General features: G+C 29.8%; 4 protein-coding genes across 6 annotated transcripts; 1 reads left to right on the top strand and 3 right to left on the bottom strand.

Moving 5' to 3' along the window:
* Positions 1–847: 847 nt before the first annotated feature.
* On the top strand, positions 848–3,042 carry LOC119680186 (probable tubulin beta chain CG32396). Its single transcript, XM_038092882.1, has 2 exons — positions 848–959; positions 1,605–3,042. The coding sequence occupies exons 1-2, from the start codon at positions 903–905 to the stop codon at positions 2,877–2,879; spliced, it is 1,332 nt and encodes a 443-aa protein (XP_037948810.1). The 5' UTR covers positions 848–902; the 3' UTR covers positions 2,880–3,042.
* A 1,766-nt stretch (positions 3,043–4,808) lies between these two features.
* LOC119680182 (chromatin-remodeling complex ATPase chain Iswi) lies at positions 4,809–9,915 on the bottom strand. The gene is made up of 7 exons (XM_038092876.1): positions 9,729–9,915; positions 8,813–9,036; positions 8,490–8,744; positions 7,319–8,405; positions 6,225–7,253; positions 5,379–5,539; positions 4,809–5,321 (listed from the first exon to the last, which is right to left on the bottom strand). Exons 1-7 carry the CDS (start codon positions 9,780–9,782, stop codon positions 5,066–5,068), a joined length of 3,066 nt encoding a protein of 1,021 aa, XP_037948804.1. The 5' UTR covers positions 9,783–9,915; the 3' UTR covers positions 4,809–5,065.
* Positions 9,916–11,556: 1,641 nt separating this feature from the next.
* LOC119680183 (chromatin-remodeling complex ATPase chain Iswi-like) lies at positions 11,557–14,519 on the bottom strand. 3 transcript variants are annotated; one of them, XM_038092877.1, is made up of 5 exons: positions 14,322–14,519; positions 13,599–13,813; positions 13,280–13,531; positions 12,103–13,189; positions 11,557–12,036 (listed from the first exon to the last, which is right to left on the bottom strand). In XM_038092877.1, the coding sequence occupies exons 1-5, from the start codon at positions 14,373–14,375 to the stop codon at positions 11,569–11,571; spliced, it is 2,076 nt and encodes a 691-aa protein (XP_037948805.1). In that variant the 5' UTR covers positions 14,376–14,519; the 3' UTR covers positions 11,557–11,568. The 3 variants fall into 3 exon arrangements, with proteins under 3 accessions (XP_037948805.1, XP_037948806.1, XP_037948807.1); XM_038092878.1 differs by lacking the exon at positions 14,322–14,519 and adding an exon at positions 14,106–14,136; XM_038092879.1 differs by lacking the exon at positions 14,322–14,519 and adding an exon at positions 13,908–13,928.
* Positions 14,520–16,352: 1,833 nt separating this feature from the next.
* Positions 16,353–18,620, bottom strand: LOC119680189 (protein preli-like). The gene is made up of 4 exons (XM_038092887.1): positions 18,441–18,620; positions 18,047–18,371; positions 17,771–17,984; positions 16,353–17,156 (listed from the first exon to the last, which is right to left on the bottom strand). Exons 2-4 carry the CDS (start codon positions 18,142–18,144, stop codon positions 16,767–16,769), a joined length of 702 nt encoding a protein of 233 aa, XP_037948815.1. The 5' UTR covers positions 18,145–18,371; positions 18,441–18,620; the 3' UTR covers positions 16,353–16,766.
* Between the last annotated feature and the right edge of the window lie 5,375 nt (positions 18,621–23,995).

The raw sequence follows: 23,995 nt of genomic DNA, 5'->3' as shown, positions 1-23,995 counted from the left end.
TGTGGCTGGTGTGTTTATTCTTTATCTCAGTAAAAAAAATGATCAAAAAATGTGCTTTTGCTAAGTAAAGTAGATTTCAGGAATTTATCTCATTTCTTTACAAGTCATTGCAACTACATATATTACTTAATAAGTTGCATCTTCCCACCTCTGATGTCTATCGAAATGGATATTAAAAGGTCAGAGACCTCCATATAAATGCTGGAACAACAATCTACTAACTAAAATTTATCGAAAACTTTTTCTTACCTCTTAGAAATAAGTTCAGAAGACCTCATCCGTCAAACTTGGAAGTCATCTGGCTGAGATCTCATTTCAGTAATTAGAGGGAAAAGATAAAATAAGCTATGTAGGCTAGGGGTCAGTATGTAGGGAACTGAAACTGGGACTACATAGGAGAATACTCTGTGGAGTGGATTACGATATCCGCGATTATATGGCAGAACTTAGTAATGGATGCGGTCCATCTCGTTGAAATAGACTGCAAGAGAGCGGAGAGATCTGTGTAATATAGCTTGCGGAACCTCAGTATGAAGTTCTTGGGTATGTAAGATATCGGGTGGGAAATTATAAACATACACAGTTTAAAAGCCAAGGTTATACACAAAAGGTCTATTCTGGTTGTAGTGAATATCAGTTTCTAATGATAATAACAATAATATTGTCTATTATTAATTATTAATATTAATAATTTTCTTACTTCTTAAAGTCTGTATTATGCATATTCAAGAAAAATCTGAGATGTTTTTAAAAAAATGAGTTGATTGTCATTACTTCTTAGATATGTTTGTCAGAAAAATAATATATAATTATTTTATTTAAAAATGTGTAATTTTGATCAAAAATAAATACAATTTTGGGTACCTTCAAAATTATTTGTAAACAAAATTTTAAATTTACTAATGCGGGAGATCATCACAATACAGGTTGGCGCTTGCGGAAGTGCTATTGGCGACGCCGTAAGTTTAATATGGATATCAACTAAAATCACATACTTATAAATATCTTCATTATATTAAAATTTTTCAACATTATTTAAAATTTGAAAGTAATTAAAATTTCTATGAATATTTGATAATATGTGAAATATGAAAATTGAATTGTACGACTTAGATTTATAGATTATAATTGAGTATTTGAATATCACTGTTCCCCAATTTGGCTTTCTATTTCTCTCTAAATATTCCCCTTCCCACCTCCACCCCTACCCAATTTTTCATTCGATCTAACTCTTGTTTCTAATTATCTCCATTATAGTAGAGTATTTTTAAAGCTCCTGTAAAACAAAGACTGTTTGCTACATGTTTTAGAAAAGATAGCAAGTATTTATTATCGTAAATATTTGAATTCCATATTATCTTCGTTATTATCTATATTATATTATAAAATTGTTATAAAATTTATAAAGTTTTCACCGCAGAACCCAATCAGTTATTTCTCTGGAAATCTCATAAATAAGAAATATAAGATCCCCCATAATATAAAACATCTTGATAAAAATAATTATTATTTATCAAAAAAAAAAAAAAACAAATCTAAATTTCTTTCCCTAAGTTTATAAATATTCAAACAACTAAATATATGTTTGTTTGTTTTATTCATAGTTTTGGCATGTTATTTCACATGAGCACGGAGTTGACTATTCCAATGGAAGCTTCAAGGGCACCAATCCATTACAATTAGAACGGATAAATGTGTTCTTCAACGCAACCGCCACAAAACGTTTTTATGCCCGCACTATAGCCGTCGACAGCGATCCTAACTCTATCCTTACATTAAAATCGAAGAGTGCACTTTATAGGCCAGAAAATTTTGTGTTTGGTCCTGAAAGCACTGGTAATAATTTTGCAAGAGGTTATCACAAAGATGGCAATGTTATACTGGGCGATGCACTTAACAATATAAGAAGGGAAGCTGAATCTGTAGAATCTCTACAAGGTTTTCAAATATTGCATTCGATTGGTGGCGGTACAGGTTCTGGTTTCACTTCACTTTTAATGAACTCAATGGTGGAAGAATATACTGATAACTTGATATCTAACTACGTTGTAATACCGTCAAAAAATACATCCCAAACTGTTGTGGAACCATATAACGCCTTACTAAGCATACCCTCTTTAGTGAATAACTCACATTTGACCTTTTGCTTGGATAATGAAGCGCTATTTAATATTTGCAAACGAAATCTTAAAATTGAACTATCCGGATATGAGCACATCAATCATATAGTTGCCTTAACAATGTCTGGTATTACAACTTGTCTACGTTTTCCTGGACAACTAAATGCTGGTTTACGAAAAATCTATGTTAACATGGTACCATTTCCTCGTTTACATTTTCTAATTCCAGGTTTCGCACCGTTAGCTACCTGTCAAGAACGAAAATTTGCACAAGGAACAGTTGCTGAATTAGTACAACAAATATTCTCTTCTAATAATCTAATGTGTGAAATAGATTTGCGAGAGGGCAAACTTTTAACTGCAGCTGGAATATTTCGCGGACGTCTATCTCCACGTGAAGTTGATCAGTTAATGACAAATGTCCGAAACAAGAATATTGGAAATTTCGTAGATTGGATACCAAATAATATAAAGACCGCTATTTGTGATATACCGCCGCGCGGGTTGAAGATGTCAGCCACATTTATTGGAAACACCACAGCTATTAATAAACTTTGTGCACGAATAATGGATACCAGTACAATTATGTTAAAGCGGAAAGCACATTTACATTGGTTTATCTCAGAAGGAATGGAAGAAGAGGAATTTTATGCTGCGCAAGAAGAATTGCAAGCAATAATGAATGATTATAAAGAAAGTGGGGAACCACTTGCAGACGAAATGGCAAATCCATGTGCATATTGTGTCGAAGAGGAATAGTATAGTGATATAAAAAAATAAACTGTTCTGTATATCATGTGATGTAGATGTCGACATGAAATAAATGTATGAGTCGCAAAAATAGAAAATTTCCAGAGCAATTGAAAAGCATAATCACAGCTACTAAAATTCTATAAAACAACCCGCTTCATTTTTCTAAATTATTAGTATATATTTTTATATTCATATTTTGTTAAAGAAAAATTTTTCAATTAAATAATCAATTTTGAAACGATAACTCAATTTTTTTTTACTGCAATATTTATCGATGTTGATGATATCTTGATTCGGTAATAGGTAACTTTTCGATTCAATAAAAAGTTATTCGTTAGAAGTGGGAACTACAACCATGGATCACTCAATGACTTTATATACCTGTTATTAGGCCTTTACTGCTGTATGGTATCACGGGTTGTTGAACAGCTCTCGACAAGTCTTCGTACTATGCAGTACTTAACAGGGTTCAGCGAAGACCTGAACTCTGTATTAGTGGGGCGTTATGCACCACACCAGTCATTGTACTAAATTTGATGTTTCACTTACTGCTACTGGATATCATTAGTAAACAACAAACAAATGGCAGCTTCATCTGCTCTTAGAATCAAAGCTACCTCACAATGGAGAGCCTCCGTTCTTAATCTTTTCAATCTTACTCCTAAAAACATTGACTACATCTCTCCTCTCCTCCATTTCAACAGAAAATTTAATGTCGAATTTCCATCTAGAGATTTATGGACGTCAGGTGATCCTTCATTGGGTAAGTGAGTAACCATTTTTATTGACGGATTCAAAACAAATAATGGTGTAGGCAGTGGAGTTTATTTAGAGGAACTGAATAAATTTTCCTACTTTAGACTTCCGAATCATTGTAGTGTTTTTCAGGCGGAAATTATCGTCATTAGGGAAGCTGTAGCTTGTTTGAATGTGAATGATGTATTTGGCAGCAATATATACATACTAACAGACAGTAAAGTTGCTTTAAAGTCCTTGAGTTCAGTCCAAATTACATCTAGGACGGTTTTTGACTGCTACACATCTCTAAACTAATCTCTAATCTGGGATCTGGGGATATTTTCGACAATTGTAAAGCAAACGAACTAGCCAGTAAGGGTGCTTCAGAATATCACTCGGAACACCCAAGTAATCTTAATAAATATCGTTAACATCATGCGAATTGTTACTAAATTCTTTCTGTGCTAAAATTTTTAATAAAAGATGGAAAGACAACGATATGCAGGCACCTGTATACAAGCTGGCCATTTTCAACAAAATGAAAATCCAAAATTCTCACTGAGATCTACCGTAGAGATATCAGTCTTTTGGTGAGTTTACTTACAGAACACTGCAAACTAGGGAACCATGCTAGAAGATTAAATCTACCTTTCAATCATACCTGTCGCAACTGTGGGAAAGACGATTAGAGTGCCTCTCATCTCCTTTTCTTGAGGATCTTGATCAATTACAAGACCCGACACTAAACAACATTTTGTACGTCGCCTTAAGTTATAAACGTTAAAACAATATGCCGCATTAATAACTAGTAATAAGTTTATAATGCTAACAAATACTAATTAATTTTCCGTATATGTACCTAAATTTACTATTATTGATAACAGACTGTTTTATTAATATACTCGTATATGAAAATAAATACACCTTAAGTTTTTGCATATTAATTTGTGCATTTAATAGCAATTATTATTGTTAATATCTAAATATTTATTACTTGTTTTTTCATGACAATAGTGGTTAATATATTTTGGAATATTAGACGTAGGCATTGGGTAGAGTAATACAAACAATAGACGCGAATTTACTTATCTAAATGAATGTTAACATATAAACAATACATTGCTTAATAAATAAATAGTATCTTAATTTTGGAAAACTTAAAAATTATAGTAATGATGAATATTAATATATATAGTATTAATATAAAAATGTATCCACTTAAGATGTTAAAAAATTCCATTGTGTAATTATGATCAGAAACTCCAGTTTCCAGTGTGTTATTATAAAATTATCACTTTATAATGTAATTTTTTTAACATACCGCACAATTCTATCTTAAGTTTATATATTTGAATGGCTGTAATTACTAGGAAAAATGCAACATTGTAAAAGATTACTAATATTAAAACATATGAAAAAATAATTTAGTTGTGGACCATAAATTAGTGTATAATTTATTTTTTCTTTCGTTTTGCATTTTTATCCACAAGCATCATTTCAGTTTTACGTTTTTGATTAGTTTTAGATTGCGGAGTATTCGTTGGTGTGCCCGAATTTTTAGCAGTCTTCTTCTTTTTCTCTTGACGTTCTTTTTCTTCAAGTTCAAGATTTTCACGCTCAATTAAAGTGATAAGAGTATTGCAGCGACGCTGCAACTCCAATGCTGTACGTGATTTTATAAACCAATCAAATCGAAACTGCGCAGAGCAACTGTTAAAGAAATCGTTTGAATTTATTCTATTTTATAAAACAAGTGTTATATATTACCGAATTCCAGCACGTAATTCCTCATAGACATTTTCTTTATCAAAACCCAATTTATGCAACATACAAACCAAATAGCGGTCTTCATTTTCGGTATAGTTTTTTCCTTTATTGTTTCCATATTGTAAACGTAACTGATGGAAAGGGGCGCGATAGCGACACATCTACAATTTTTGTAATATATATATTATATTTATCATTTCAAAAATATATATGAAATCTAAATCCTCTTACTGTTAAAATTTTTAATTTGTTATTTATTAATAAAACAAAATAATAAAAAATAATAGAAAAAAATTTTTGTCTCTAGATATATGAAATTGAAACAAATTGATATTCGATTTCTAATTTACAATTGATTTGAATTTATTTACCCTATGAGAATTATTACCAATAGTTGACAAATCTAATATTCTTTCTTAGATCCTCAACTTGATTAATAGCCAATCATCAGAGCTCCTAGATGGCTTCAATTAATTGTCCCTATCATTTACCTCTCAATTCTAAGTTTTGGACCGGCGACTATTACACGTACAAAACCTCACTATTAATGTTTTTTTGCATGAAAATATTCTTATTTAGTATATTTCCTATAAACATATGCAGTAGTAATTTGCACAATATAAAATAAATATAAAATATATATAAAACAAAAACATTATATGTACTTTACGAAGTATAATACATATATTATATATAATATTATATATAAAATATTTAATATATAAAATGTATGAAAGAGTTAAAAATATATAAAATATGTAAATAAAATATTAAAAAAATTTCTTAAATTCATTCCTTGCATCATAATTAAAAAAAAAAAAAAACAAATATTAATTTTACTCATACCTTTTGATCTAAAGCCTTTTTAATAGACAAGCGTCTTTGAATTTTAGCTTCACCGCGTTCAATTTGTCCCATGATACGCTCAATATCTTGCAGCTCATGGCATCGCTCCCAAAATACAGCATTATATTCTATAACCTCTTCAGGCGTCTTTCCTTCAACATCTTTTGAAATATTTTCTATATCATCTCGACCATATTTTTCATTAGCTTTAATAAACTGATTAAAATCACGTTTTGTCCATGTAGTAAAACCCTGAGTTAATAAGGATTCTTTTTCAACAATTTCTTCCTCACTCAACGGTTCGGCCTCATCAATTTTACGTTGTTCTTCACGTTGTACTTTAGATGCTTCAGAGCCAAGTTCGGGATTTTTTGGCACTTTATACCCAACCGTTTTACGAAAATAGTAAATTTCTTGATCAAGTAACTCAAACAAGCGCGGTGGGAAGAATTGAAAATCTTGCACTATAGGTTGTTTCGGTGGACGTGGTGCTTTTGGCGCTTTTGGTTCAGATACTCGCAATGCTTCTCGGAAGTAAGCATCCACAGCATAATTGGCTTTGCGTTCACGTTTTGGTGGCTCAATCCAATCACCCAAAGCATTCAGTTTTTGTTTTTCACGATAATCTTCGCCTTCAAATTGGTATACTGAAGTGCTAGCACCTTCACCATTAGTATCAACCGTAAATGTACGTAATGAACTCTCTCCCAACTGATCTAATTTTGCTTTTTCTTCTGCTGTTTTAGCTTCACCACGCTCTAATATTGTATCTATGTCTTCGTCTGTCAATTCAGAATCTTTCGAAGCAAAGACATGATTTGCACCGAAACGTATAATATTTAACATTTCATCTTTATTTAGTTGATTTGTGCGATTGTCAACTAAACGACCCTGCTGTATTACCATTTTGTCTAGACGCAATTTAACTTCAGCACGTTCAACAATTTTTTCTTCCACCGTGTTTTCTGTTATGAACCTAAACACACGTACTTGCTTCTTTTGGCCAATACGATGTGCGCGATCCATAGCCTATTCAAAAATAAATATATTCCAAGTTATTGTATTTTTATGTGTAAAACAAATTTATTCCTTACTTGCAAATCCATTTGAGGATTCCAATCAGAGTCATAAATTATAACAACATCGGCAGTAGCTAAATTAATACCCAAACCACCAGCACGTGTAGACAACATGAAAATGAATTTGACACTGTTGTCCATATTATATTCTTGAATTTGTCTATTTCGATCTTCATGTGGAGTTTTACCATCAAGTCGACAATATTGATAATTATGCCACAAACAATAATCTTCTAAAATGTCCAGCATACGTGTCATTTGTGAAAAAATCAGCACTCTGGAACCTTGAGCTTGAAGTTTTGGTAATAATTTATCCAGAATAACCATTTTACCGGAATTAAAAACTAAATGAGTATCTGTGGTATATGGTGGGCCCGGTTCAGCACCATCGAACAGATATGGGTGATTTGTACATTTACGCAACTGCATCAAAATGTTTTGTAAACGCATTTTTTCAACCTTACCAGCGCCGTTAACAATGTCAATGTCTTTCAATAAAAGTTTTGTGTACCACTCACGCTGCATCTTCGATAATCCTACAAAAATTTTAATTTCCTTTTTAGGTTTCAGTCGCTTTTCTACCTCCGACTTTAAACGTCGTAACAAAAATGGTTTCAAAACAGCATGTAAACGCTGTATAAGTGCATCATCACCCAGACAGGTATTTGTGTTAAACCATTCATCAAAATCTTCAGATGAATTGAACACATCGGGTAGTAGAAAGTTTAGCAATGCCCATAACTCGTGTAAGTTATTTTGCAATGGTGTACCCGTGATGAGTAATCGATTAGCTGTTTTAAACTCTCGTAAAATTTCGGACAATTTGGACTTTTCATTTTTAATACGATGAGCTTCATCAATAACCATATATCGCCAGTTAAACTTTTTAAAAACAGATTTTTCTCGAATACACATTTCATACGAAGTAACGCATACGTCCCAATCACCTGGCAAGAGTACATCACGAATAAATGTATTACGTGCATCCTGATCACCAATAAGACAAACAGCACGTAGTGATGGACACCATTTTTTAAACTCATTTACCCAATTTTGCAACGTTGATTTAGGCACAACCACAATATGTGGACCGCCTTGATTTCTGAAATTTCAGATTTAATTATTTATTTTAATTTTAAACTTATTTATTAATGTTGTTATAAATTATTCTTACTATTTAACTTACTTGAAATGCTTCAAATAACCCAAAAGAGAAATTGTTTGTAGGGTCTTGCCCAAACCCATTTCATCAGCCAGTATGCCGTTAATACCATTTTCATATAAAGAAATCATCCAATTCAGACCACGAACTTGATAATCTCGTAATTCGCCGTTTTTAATATAATTTGGAGAGCTTTCGAACCGAAAAATTTCTTTAGATTGTGTGTCTTCAGCAAGCAATTCTTCATCTTCTTCTTGCTCAGTTTTGCGATGCCGATGACTGTTAAGTTTTAAAACAAAAGCATTTTTAAATTTATGTTATTAATAATATATTTGATGTGTACATACTCTGCATTTCCATCCTTATCTTTATCCTTGTCTTTATCTTTGTTTTTCTTCGGTCGTCCTTTAGGTTTAGTGGGACTTTTTGTACTATTAGTCATAAAGTGCGTAAAGATTTCAGTTTGTTTCAACAAGAAATCAAATCGTTTACCACGATCGGTTTCAATTTTACTGTTAAATTCAACTTCCTTCTCTCCCGAAGATGTAGTTTCCTCAGAAACAGACTCATTCTAAATTCAAATAATATTAATTATTAGAATAAATATATATTATCATATTATTTCTATTATAAATATTTAGTACAATCTATAAACGCATATCTATACTTTCTAAACTTAATTAGAAATTAATTAATTAGAAATTTTAATTACAGTCAACTTTTAGTTAATCTCATACTTCCGTAAATTACTACGAGCATTATTAACTCACATAGAAAAATTATGAAAATAAAAAAATCCAGCGTCCTGCACAAAACAGTCGACTAAAGTCGCAACACATTGCTATTCTATATATACGTATGTATGTGTGCATACAACCACTAACAGACACGTCTTTATACAAGCCATACAAAATTTTTTGGTATAAAAAATTTTTTTTTAGAAAATTGGACGCCGGTTGACGGCTTTAACTATTCATTGAAAAAGTAATATTTATAATTAAATTTATGGAGAATATTGTTAAAAACACTTTTTCCTTTCGAGCAATACATTGAAAACATATCAAATGCAGTATTTTATTATACATTATATTTAAATATTGTATAAGACCCAATCTCCATTTTTTACATTTATATTTTCCGACGACTACATTTACAATTATTTTACAAAAGCAACATTAAAACATTTTTACTTTTTTGCGGCTTTTTAGCATTTGTAGCATCACGCTGTCTACTTTTACAACATAAAAAATATAAAATTTTTACCGAATTCTCTTCTGTAACTTCCATCGAGTCAAGTTTTTCGTCCTCCTTAGACATTATTTAAAGTTTACAATAAAATATATATAAAAGTAAATTTATTTAAGTTTTTTTTAAGTATTATTTGGATTTTCACAAACTATAGCTCAAACGCTTGCTGTCTCACCAACACACCACCAATAAATTAAAATTTTAGCCTCACATGCAAATGGTGATGCCACATGCTATTACCAACATTTTAATTGTTTTTTATCTTCAATATTTTCATTTTAATAATTATCAAAGAATCATATTGTAAATATATTTAGTTATTTTTTTGCAAATAAACTATAGCTTTATTAGTGTGGATTATATGTATTTGTTACACCTGCAACGTGCAACGTGTAAATGATGTTTCATTAATTTTTTGTGACATTTCTAGAAGATAATTGTTTTATATAATTGTTTATAGATGGCATCATTAAAATTTTTAAAAAAGGCGGTAAATGTTGCTATCTCTCTTAAATTACAAGATATTTTATTCAAACCATATACTTCTTGATTATGTTGTACATCATTTGTATAATTGATTGCATTATTTGCAGAATAGTATTATTTCTTTTATTTATGAATACTTTTAATTTTAAAGTATTAGCATTCCAAATACTTAATTGTGTGTTTTTATAAATCTCATGACAGTATCTTAAGCCAATACATGTGAAAGGATTGTATTAAATATTTCACAAAGTTGCTATGCTTTAAAACCATGTAACGCAGGGGCAATAATGATCATCGATCTCCACATTTGTGGATGCTTTTACTGTGAATTAAATATTTAAAAGCATAAGAAATGTGGTGATTAACGAACGTTAGGTAATCTGTGCAACAAGGCCCTAAGACTCATTTCAAAAGGGTTAATAATAAGTTATACTAATATACATATCTCATAGCTAAATTTGAAATATATTTGAATTCGATCACATACTAATATGTACATATGTTAAAACTATTAAAAGCAACGCTCATTTGATATCCAGCGTAACATAGCGGTAAGACCTTGGCGTGTTTTCTTAAAAACGTTCCCTACATTTTTATAAGATTCCCTATTCCATTCTGTTCGCAATGTGTAATATATAACGAAATTCTTATCGAATGTCACTTTCAGAACAGCCTAGTCAATTTTATTGAAAATTTCTTGCACTGGCATTGTTAACAGATATGGCTATAATTTAACGGAAATTTCTTTAATGTGTATATGTATTGGGATCATATGCGTCAAGATGTTGAGTGTGTCTGAGGCATAATCTCATGACTCTGATTACTGCCATCCTTGCGTGTTTTGCTGATTGGTTCACAGGAATACCATCTATTAATTATTCTATAATATCACATAATATAATATGTAATAAAACAATATTTACATGATATCTAAATTGTTAAAGTACCGTAAAATTGGATTTATTTTAAAATTCAGATAATAGAATAGGTTTAGTAATTTGTATTAAACACCAAATTTGCATCAAATATCGATCATTAAGAAGATCGGGAAACTACTGCTCGATCCTCTTCAGGTTTCCATATCTAAGGTTTCCAAATCAGATTAAATTAGATTAGATTAAATAATCTATCAATTGTATATAAAGATTGTATTTTTTTATTAAACTGTAATGTAAATGAAAAAAAAAATTCTTTTTGAAAAATGCGTAATGACGTATAACACTAACAATAACATAGGTAATATCAATATTAAATTAACTATAAAATATATTAAATATGATTAAATAACAATATTCTAATTTTTATGAAATTCACCAAAAATAATATATAAAAATTAAATTTAAAAAATTAAAGTCCTCAAAAATTTTATTTATATTCTGTTCAATTTCCTACGCTTACGTTTCTTATTTTCAATATCAAATTGTTCGTCATTGAATCTTTTAAGATTTATCAAATTTGCTTCATTTTCAATGTTATCAAGGTTATCAATTTGAAATGAAGACAAATTATTTTCACTCAACTGATTGGAATTGTTGTTTTTCTCAGTTGTTTTAGATAAACCGCGTTCTAAAACTTCATCTATATTAACCTCAGTTAATTCAGAGTCCTTCGAAGCAAACACTTGATTGGCACCAAAACGTATAATATTTAACATTTCATCTTTATTTAGTTTATTTGTGCAATTGTCAACTAAGCGACCCTGCTGCAATACCATTTTGTCTAGACGCAATTTAACTTCAGCACGCTCAACAATTTTTTCTTCCACGGTGTTTTCTGTTATGAACCTAAACACACGTACTTGCTTCTTTTGGCCAATACGATGTGCGCGATCCATAGCCTATTTAAAAATAAATATATTTCAAATTATTGTATTTTTATGTGTAAAAAAAAATTTATTTCTTACTTGCAAATCCATTTGAGGATTCCAATCAGAGTCATAAATGATGACAACATCGGCAGTGGCTAAATTAATACCCAAACCACCAGCACGTGTAGACAACATGAAAATAAATTTGATACTGTTTTCCATATTATATTCTTGAATTTGTCTATTTCGATCTTCGTGTGGAGTTTTACCATCAAGTCGACAATATTGATAATTATGCCACAAACAATAATCTTCTAGAATGTCCAGCATACGTGTCATTTGTGAAAAAATCAGCACTCTGGAACCTTGAGCTTGAAGTTTTGGTAATAATTTATCCAGAATAACCATTTTAGCGGAATTAAAAATTAAATGAGTATCTGTGGTATATGGTGGGCCCGGTTCAGCACCATCGAACAGATATGGGTGATTTGTACATTTACGCAATTGCATCAAAATATTTTCTAAACGCATTTTTTCAACCTTACCAGCGCCAGTAATAATATCAATGTCTTTCAACAATATTTTTTTGTACCACTCACGCTGCATCTTCGATAATCCTACAAAAATTTTAATTTCATTTTTAGGTTTTAGCTGCTTTTCTACGTCCGACTTTAAACGTCGTAGCAAAATCGGTTTCAAAACAGCACGTAAACGCTGTACAAGTGCATCATCACCCAGACAGGTATTTGTGTTAAACCATTCATCAAAATCTTCAGATGAATTGAACACATCGGGTAGTAGAAAATTTAGCAATGCCCATAACTCGTGTAAGTTATTTTGCAATGGTGTACCCGTAAGGAATAATCGATTAGCTGATTTAAACTCACGTAAAATTTCGGACAATTTGGACTTTTCATTTTTAATACGATGAGCTTCATCAATAACCATATATCGCCAGTTAAACTTTTTAAAAACAGATTTTTCTCGAATACACATTTCATACGAAGTAACGCATACGTCCCAATCACCTGGCAAGAGTACATCACGAATAAATTTTTTACGTGCACCTTGTTCACCAATAAGACAAACAGCACGTAGAGATGGACACCATTTTTTAAACTCATTTACCCAATTTTGCAACGTTGATTTAGGCACAACCACAATATGTGGATTGCCTTGATTTCTAAAATTTCAGATTTAATTATTTATTATTTTAATTTTAAACTTAGTTATTTATGTTGTCATAAATTTTTATTCATACTATTTAACTTACTTGAAATGCTTTAAATAACCCAAAAGAGAAATTGTTTGTAGGGTCTTACCCAAACCCATTTCATCAGCCAGAATGCCGTTGATGCCATTTTCATATAAAGAAATCATCCAATTCAGACCACGAACTTGATAGTCTCGTAGTTCACCGTTTTTAATATAATTTGGAGAGCTTTTGAACTGATAAATTTCTGTAGATTGTGTGTCTTCAGCAAGCAAGTCTTCATTTTCTTGAGAAGTTTTGCGATTCTGATGACTATGAAATTATTAAAGAAAAGGCATATTTATATGTATTATTTATAATTAATTTGATTTTTACATACGCTGAACTGTCACCTTTATCTTTGTTCTCTTTATCTTTATCTTTTTTATGTCGTCCTCTAGTTGGACTATTTGTACTATTAGTCATAGAGCGCGTAAAGATTTCAGTTTGTTTCAATAACAAATCAAAACGTTTACTACGAGCGATTTCGATTTGACTATTAAATTTAACTTCCTTCTTTCCTGAGAATGTGGTCATCTTAGAAACTGCCTTATTCTGGATGTAAATAAAATTATTTATTATAACAAATATATATTGTCATTTTATTTTTGCTATAATTATTTAGTACGATCTATATACATATGTATACCTGAACTTTTCAAACCTAAGTATAAGGCATTATTAATTACAATCAACATTTATTTAATCTCATACTACGTATATATTAACAATAATGGAACCATTTATAGAATTTATACTCCTGCACACTTGTACACAGTTCTTTATAATTTAATGTAAGTATATTTATAAGATAAAGTAATTCTTATAAGAAAAACTTTTTCGAGACCTTTTTAAACATTTTCTTCATAAGCATTATTCTAAAAATATGGCAAAGTTCGCATTTTTATTGTATATAACATTATATATAATAAAATTTGATCCCAATATCATTTCTCTGCAATTGATTTTATTCAAAAAATGCTATATTATATGTCCGTTGTTTTGTCGACTTTTTTGCATTTGTAGATTCCCGCGTTTTTTAAAATTTTCAAAAATATTTTACCAAACCCTCATCTGCAACTTGTATTGGATCCAGCTTATTAGCTTTGTTAGACATTTTTGTAAATATTGTAATAAAATATAAAAAACTAAATTTATGTAAAAAATTTTATGCAAAATATGTTATTTCACAAACTGCAACACAATCGTGTGCTGCTCGAAAAAACACCACCAATAAATAAAAATTTCATTTCATGCAAATAGTGATGCCACACTACATCATAACGTTCTAGTTATTTTTCACTTCAATGTCTTTCTGATCATTTATAATAACATACTGTAAAGCGTTATTTTAAAGCGTATGTAAAAACATCTATTTAAATATAGATTAAATAATTATGTTACTCTTCACCAGCATATAAGAAGATATTTAATATTTTACATGGCATCATTAAAATTTTTAAAAAAGGCGGTAAAATTTGACATTTTGCTTTAATTATGCATTAGCATTCAAAACAGCAGGTTTTTACTTGCAGTAAATAATTCTTATAAAATGTAACTAGAACTGTACGATTTAGTGGTTATAGTATACTTAAAAATAGCTTTAAATATAGCTTTTCATGGTTTGCCAATTTGAGCCTAATTATTCAATTTTACGTTTTTATACAATGAGTTTGAGAAAAATAATTTAACAGACAAATGGTTGAGTTGAGTTTTGTGGATAGTTTTATGTTCTATACACGCACATAATTAAGATTAACTCAATTTTTCAGCAGTTAGTTAAAAGCTACCCAATATAAATTATAATCATATATGATCCGCTGGTATTCACAAATGTTTTCTACATAAAGTTTTGCTGAATTCAGTATAGTCTATAGACACTGAAAATAAAATTCGCTGTTTCATGCTGATGCAAAGTTTACGAAAATTACATAATACTAATATCCCCCTGTATTATATCGTATTTTCGAATTTATTTTAATCACAGTCTATGTAAACGGCATAAATAATTCAAATTTTAGTAAGCCTGTGTTCAAGGCTTACCGAATAAAGTTCATTTGAATGATGTATTCTCCGATTAGTCACTTGATTAATAATTGTACCAAAATAAATTTGGGACAAGAGAACTTGAATTAACTTTAAAATATCATTACTCTTCAAAAGAGGCACAACTTGAAATTTCTCTATTTTGAGTTAATGTACGGAACTTGCTTTTAGTTTACCTGTCTATCAACTCGCAAAATTTCACTTTGTTTTTATTATTGCAGATTTGAGGTCAATTATTGATTAGTCTGATGAAGTGATAAACAATAATCCAGTCAAGACGTAGAGAGGGGTTATAAAGAAATCTCGCAGTTAACAGAGAATATAAGTGCTCAATTACACTGACTCAACTAGCCTCAACATAATAATAATTGTCAAAAAAAAACTGTTACATCTCTTTTGTTGTTAGGAACGACAGTACGCTGCATATGTATACTCACCACACGGAATTTGGATGTTAAAACGAGATTTAAAAAATATTTTAAAAAACGACTTTTCATTTTTATTCGATAATTGACAAAAATGAAATAAAATATATTTATATATATATATGTATATATAGGTATACACATATGCTTTAAAATTATTAAATGCAACATATTACACTTTTTACATTATCAACACACAAGGTATAACCAATTTATTTGAAAACAATTAATTAAAACAACAATTACTAAGCTTTTTTAATTAATATATTAATAAACTAATCCAAATTTTAGCGAAAATTTGTTACATTGTTTTTATTATTATGTATTATTTTGCGTTGCCTTTGAAAAATTAAAGGAACTTAAAATTTTTCCTTTTTTTCTCACTACGCCTCTGATAAGATGTTTAATCTTAGTGACATATTACTATTAACAGAATTAAGATTTTTTAAAAACCCTTCATAGTTTTTTAATAATTTGCGCGTATTATTTCAACTATTTAACTGGTATTAATTATGTCACAAAAAAAGAGTCCGTATTTTATTTTCTACATTTTATTAGGGAAAAATTGTATAAAAATATACACACATAATAATAAAAAGAATGTTTCTTTTTAAGTTACTTAATAATTTAAAATTTCTTATCTATTACATTAAAATACATTATACTGCCAATTTAAGTAAGGAATACATTTACAAGAAAACAATATATTTAGTTCAAAATATAATCGATTGGTACAAATATTGTTGGAATGAAAACATATATTTTCTAATATAAATTTACATATGTTATTATTTGTAATCGGACTACGTACTTTGTCGACAGTTTATTTGTGTATATCTACCATAGCTGGCAATATTAAATAGTACCGTTAAGGTATTGCATTCAACACTAATGTAGTATAATATAATTGACTTACATACAAATCTACTAAAACTATTTTTAAACACCAGCCAAAGTTATGTTCAAAGATTATATCTGCACATTTTCTATAAATTTTAGAATGACGAACTGTAGTATTAGTTAACTGTAGTATTGGTTTAATTTCGTATAGAAAATATTTGCGCCAGTTTGCCAGCATATGACTTCAAAATTTCATAACTAGTTTTAGTAGCCTTTTTAATAGATTCGCTTTTGCTCAAAGTAGAACTTATAGGCAATAAAGCATTTTGTTCATTTTTCGATGTGTTGGCATAATCTGTGGTCGCGTATTGTGTTGCTAAAGATGCAGAAACATGTTTCGGGAACATCTTGCGTAGGACATAATTAAATCCATTTGCAGCTTTATTGGAATTTGATTTGAAACGTTCAATACCAAAAGCACGTATTGCACGCGAAAAACCGAACACTTGCGAACTAATGAAGGCTTTTCTTACTGCTAGTGTGCGTCCATCTGATAACTCGCTGTACTCAACTATTTCATCCACTTTCTGAAAAATGGAAAATTTACTAATAAATAGAGTAAAACATTTTTGTTACATAATTATCTTATACATAATATAAATTATTTTTAAACTTAATATTACTGTCTGAAAATTCAGATAACACCCAAAGAAAGATCTGGCCTAAGCAGATTCTTGTTGTGAATATTATCATGTCATATTTAAATATTTTTGCTTTTTAAATAAAAATAAAATTGAAATAGAATAAAATTTTAAAGTTATTAATATACACTAAGTTCAATTATTTGTACTAATATAATGAGATATATCGTAGGTATCATTCTCTTGAGCTATGTACGAATACAGTACTAACTATAAAACTTCCCATTAAATTTTTGTAAGAGTCCAAAGGTCACGTACGTTAATATTATTAATATTTTATGCATAGAAACTGTTTCTATACAAAATATATATACATAGAAATTGAAAAACATTAAAAAAATTCAATTTACTGCTTTATAAATTCTAGAATCTATAACTTTAAATTTAAATAAATAAAAAATCGAATACTAAATAAGTTATTAAGATTAAATTCACACGTCTCTTCTTACCCTTACAACATCTAAAACGTGGAATTTTAAGAAACTTATTCACCAGCTTACCATTATTTTTTTAAAACCTATATTTCTTGTAAAAGTAATTAGCGTTTTCTTTTTTGGATCGAGTACTGAATCTTCTATAATTTTAACTGGCACATTCTTATAAAATCGCTCTCCCCATTTAGGTACTGGATTGGTTTTAGACAACAAACGCCGAGAATATAGTTTGCCTTCCCGTACTTCTCGACGAATAGTATCCTCCGTGAGAACATGTGAGCTGCAAATAAAAATTATTTATGTAAGTTATATGCGACATACGAAAAAACGATTACCATTTACCTTGAGGGATTCGGATAACGATTCCAGTAAGCAACAACAACTTCTCTCCAAGTGTAATCAAACACTGTTTCCATTTTATATTGTGATGCGGTGCTCATTATTGGATTTTTACTTTTATTTATGTATAAGACCAGCTCAAATTATGTTATTAATGTTTACTGACATGGAATTTTAAATTAATTTTTCTTTAGTTTCGTCTGAGTTAATAAATGCAATTGTTCCATGTAAATGTTTCTTACAAGTTCGATAACTTTATGAACCGGCTAACACTTTCGCTACTGTTATGCAGTTTGTCCCTGAACTAAATTAATTAAAAATAGCAAAACTGCAAAATAAGAGACAATAAAAGAACAAATTAAGTTAAAAATTTATGAGAATTAAGTGCATAATTTACATTAATTCAAAGTCGGGTGTTTAGCAGCAATGCTACTAAAACATCCGCTAACAGTTGTATTAATTTATTTTTTCATTTCACGGCTTTTTAACAAAACCGCACACTCTCACTTTTAGTATAAAATAATTTTGAAAATTCCCTATCAATAAAGAAACGTGATCAAATACATGCAATGAACAGAATTAAAATTTTGACATTTTCTCTTACATCAAATTTATCAATTTGTGTATTAATGGTGCTGCCATATAATTATTATTTAATTGTTTGGAAATGGGCAAATTTCTAAATCGTCTCTAATATATAAAATAGAGACGATGTATTGAATTGTAAATAATTGACAAATAAAAATACATTAACCTTTGTGTTTTGAAAGACAACACCAACAAAATCACATGATATATCAAATGCAACTATGAAATTGTTTCTGATTTTTGTGAATATGCCACCTTTATCGATTAGTAGTGGCAAAGATAGTTTCTCTATATTATTTACAATTGCAGAAAAACACATATTGTAAATAATATATTTTAAAACATTGCCATTTACAAATTTTACTTAATAATTTATTTATAAAATTTCCTGAAAAAATATTAAAGAAAAAAGTGTGCTATGTATTTAAAACGATAATTAATCCAAATTTTTGTTAATTTATGTGAACTTTTAAAAATTGTGAACTGTGAATTGTTGTTTTTGTTTTTTGATTTCAGATGTCAGTTTAAAATTTTTGAGAGCTAAAATTACAATAACTCTCGTGTGAATACAGTATAAAATGTTGAAATTACTTTTAACTTACTAAAAACACTTTAACTTCATCTGGCATGTGTACTTGTTATTATTAGTGGTTAATGTATTCAACATACAAATTGCATATACTAGTTAGCGCTAGATAGCGTGCGTAGTTTTTTGTTAATGAAATTAATGTAATAGTTTACAACTTTCAATTTCAATATTTAAAGGTATGAGTTATGTTGGTTTAAAGCGCAGTGGAGAAAATTCCACAAATTACATGGCTTCACTATAATCTATTAGCAAATGTATCTCATTTTATTCGTTATATAATTTGGCTGTATTTATAATATGATAAATATGTGTTTAAGGTAACGATAGCATTACTAAGTTAATTTAAATATTTGATTAATTTGTTAGGGTTTTAACATATTTACTTCTACAAATGTTGTTGTGCCTATATTTTTTTGATTTATTGTACGCAAACATACCCAAAACAGCGGAAATATTTTGTCATTATAAGATCTTCATGATTCTGTGAAATCACTTTCACATTCTATAGAATTTTACTGTTGTCTTGTACAAGGGCGGTTTGATAAGTCAGTGACTTTTTGAATATCCTGCACAGTTACTCCAAATGCAACAGTGCTGCCATCAGCTGTAATCTACTAGTGGGCAACTTTCTAATTTTGAGCAAGCTACATCGTTCAGTTGGTGTTTTATAGCCGTTCAAAGCAGACAACCTCGTGACTTTTTACGAAAATGGAAAAAATTAAATTTCGTGTGCGGATTAAGCATTCGTGGCCAAAATCCACGAATTGGAATACGAACTGCTACCCCATCCAGCATATTCTCCAGATTTAATCCCCTGCGACTATTTTCTGTTTGCAAAAAGAAATGGCTGGGCGGTAAGAGATTTCAGTCGAATCGAAGAAAGAAGAAGAGATTTGAGAAAACCTATTAATTGGAGGGAATAAGAAAATTAGAAAAACGCTGGACTAAATGTATCGAGCTAAAAGGTGATTATGTAGAAAAATAAAATATTTATCTACCGAAAAAAGTTTGTTTTATTCAAAAAGTCACTGACTTATCAAACCGCCCTCGTATATTATAATGTGACCATATATGTAGTTATATTTCTATCAGTTGTATAAAATAACTATATATTACAGCAATAATAATTATAGTATTAAAAGTACGACGGAATCGTTCACAAAATATTTTTATTTTGCAGTAAATGGAATCATCGAAAACCAACGTGTGAGACTTGAACCCACTAAACCACCTCTTAGGAATGAAATGAGAAGATTTTCAAAGCAATGAGGAAAATTCATTCCAATAGACGAGAGAGAGAGAAAAGAGTGAATAGATTTAATACCTAGCTAGGTTCACCTAAATCAGAAAGCATGGGCATAAAATAGGGAGATGGGGAGGTGGTGAAGGGGATAAGGATATAGCACAAGCGCGGAGGTACTAAGATGAACTCTGTGACCAGAGTCACGAGAGCCACGGTTATATAGAGCAATGATGGAAGGATCGGAGTTCCAAATGATGGAAGGACCGGAGAGACTTCACAAAATGATTAAGTGATTAATAAAGTCACATATTTATAATATTCATAGTCAAAACATGCCTTTGTCAATATGTGTTTATAAAACATATTCAATATAAATTGTTTAGAGTTTGACCAAAAAGAGTGCTGGAGAAAAAATGTTTTCAGATTTGTTCAAAGTTTGTTTAAAATGTGTATTATAAATATATAATAATGCAAAATATTTGAAATATGATTTTTTCTGTTTTAAAGTAGTTAAAATACATGGACGAAATTCTTTGATTAGAGTTCAGTTTCTTTCTCATCTAGAGAACCACAACCAACACATAGGTTGTTAGAGAGTATACAGAGTTCTATTACAAGCCTTCTTAATACGCAGTAGCCTGTCAACACCGCAATTGAAGCAACTAACTGGTAAGTCTTTTATCCAGTTTGGATAAGAAAAATCTTGTGATCTGTCAAAAATCTTCACCTACCCAACTTTATATTGCTACTTTGAGTTTAATTACCAATTAAACGTAATTATCGTTATCAAATTTATCTGAATGAATAATTAGAGTTCCATTATCAAGAAACGTCTTTTCAGAAACTACAACACTGAGGGTAACTGAGCGACTTGGACATCTGATTTGTAAACCTTTTGCTGCCCTTAAATAGGTCAAATGATTGTTCTTTGAGAATGACAAGTGCTTCACGAAAGCCATGGTTGGGATTATTATGTGCATATCAAACCATACGTTCAACACGAATAACAAGTTACCATACATTCGTAATGACAATAATAAGTATCAAGTTCATTATAAATATATAAAAATGTCTTAAAAATATGAATTATATCAAATACAAAATAAACTCCTGCACTTCACTAACGCAGTTATCAGTGCTCAGTTCAAGTATACTGATTAAATGAAAAAACAGTCAAAGTTCCATATAAAGCTACTGAGAAGCCCGAAATAAGAACTGTTTAAACATTTTCAATGTTTAAACTAACCTCTGCTTAAAAGCATTACCACAAATGGTTTAATATATAGAACAGCTATAAACATCAACGAGAATGAGAAAGAGTTATTAGAATACAATATTTCATTGTACATACATATATCCTGAAAAAGTAAAAGCACATGAGCGCTCAACAGCTATGTACCCATGTCTAACAATTGTTAGTTTAATTTTTTTATTTAAAAAAAAATAAATTAATTTCTTTTCGATGTTAAACATATTCAACGTAAATGTCCTTAAAACTATGTTAAATAATGAATATTAACTGTAAACAATCTGCCATAAATTGCTTTCGACGCTGAACTGCTCATTTAGTAAATATATAACTTTACTAACAAAAAGTATCTGTTGTGTTTGGCAACCTAATTAAATTTATTAATATTCTTTCAAAAAATCAATAAAAAAAATGAAATTACCATGAAAATTGTTACAACCAGGGAGGAGGAGAGCATGCAAATGTCAAAACTGTTAGTGCACTGTAATTGCTTTTCATTGGTTTTCGAATTTCCTCTTTCAAATGGGTCACCTTATTTTAATAATTTGTTGCCTGCCCCTATTCAGAAATATAAGTTGCTTGCATTAACCGCATGTTGGCTAGTGGTTCGGGGGTTCGGAGGTTGTGGTAGCGGAATATGTGATTAATGTTCTTGTTTTTTACTATATTGATTATTGGAATTCACCGTTTATTCATTGACAAATTACCACTAAACAGCACCACATGTGTTTTGGAAGACCTTTTATGTAATTGACATTGACATTACACTTATCTGTCCATATATTCCATATATATATATATATATTGTAGTGTTATAACTGCGGAAGACTTTGTGTTCTAGTTGACACTTTTTCTGTTTTGATTTTTATTTTATCAGTTAACTAACTTTACGGTTTTTTTCTAATCAGTTGGGAAAATTCGGAATTTTTAATACATAAAAAATAGAGAAAGATATTGATACAAAGATATAATAATACATATATATAATAACTATTGATGGGAAGATATGCTTATATCAGTACACTCCACATTTATAATTATTTATTAATTTTAAACAGCAAAATAGGGTAATCTTTGTTGAAAAGCAAGTTTATTATTTTTTTTAGAAATAAATCATATATATATAATAAATCATATATAGTGGGTGCTTTCCTTACAATATCATGAAACACGCAATTTCAGTTCCTTTGTTGTCACTCCTTACCATGTCTCCAGCTGAGGAGCATCACCTTTTTTAGATCAATAACGATTTCACTCATCATTGTTTTAGACAGGAATATAAACTAGGATGACAGTCGATTTCCTTATGTGGCAGATGACACAATTAATAATAATAATAATAATTAACACATTTAGTATTATTAAATTGTATATGTATAACCAGACATCTCGAATGAACCACATTCCACATTAATGAATCACTAAAGAAATTGATACAATTTCAATGACTTCACTTAATGACTGATTTAACTTTATGTATGCTACATTTCGAATTTTGTATAATCGAGATGACAATATCAGAGGCATAATACCTTCTTTAAATCAACTAAAATGAACCAAAATAATCCAGGTTATTATGAGGTTATTATTACTTTCACTCTCTTTGGTATGCCACACAACATTTTGTCAAAGAAGCAAAGAACTAAAAGCAGAAGAATTAGACTCCAAAAGTAGTCTAATATATAGATATAATACATACTTTCTTTATCGTGATTGGTACTATTCCAAGCACAATTAAACAAAATCTGGTTAAAACATTTAAAACATTCTGATGAATCCATCAAATTGGAACACAAATAATGACATACTGGATAGATACAATTATAGCAAATTAACTTAGAGATCAGTCAAAGAATCAAATAAATAGCAGGAGAATCTGTGGAAAATATTCAATACTTCGAATAATTTGGCAGTGACCTAACTCCGAAAGGTGGTATTATAAAATTTTATTAAAATCGACAAAGCGGCATTTTACTGGGCTAATACTATTATAGTTTAATACTCATTGGTTTTTTGGTTAGTTAAAGTGATCACTCCCCATGAGTTTAATTTCCGCTTCCGCGCAGTTTTTCTGGTACAGCTTCACTAGCAACTGATTATACAGTAGTTTATCAAAGCAGCACTGTTAGATTAAATCTATGCGGTCTAAGAACTTCTAACGATCGTTTATATTAATTACCACTAACTAGCCAAGATTATTAAAGAGATATTTAAAAAAGTTATTTCTTCTATCTAATTGTAGCTATAACGTTAAATATTGTGCGGAATTGCTGTTTTGGAAGT

The sequence above is a fragment of the Teleopsis dalmanni genome, chromosome 2 (genome assembly GCF_002237135.1).
Source record: "Teleopsis dalmanni isolate 2A chromosome 2, ASM223713v2, whole genome shotgun sequence".
Taxonomy (NCBI): Eukaryota; Metazoa; Arthropoda; class Insecta; order Diptera; family Diopsidae; genus Teleopsis; species Teleopsis dalmanni.
This window is presented reverse-complemented; position numbering and strand designations above follow the sequence as displayed.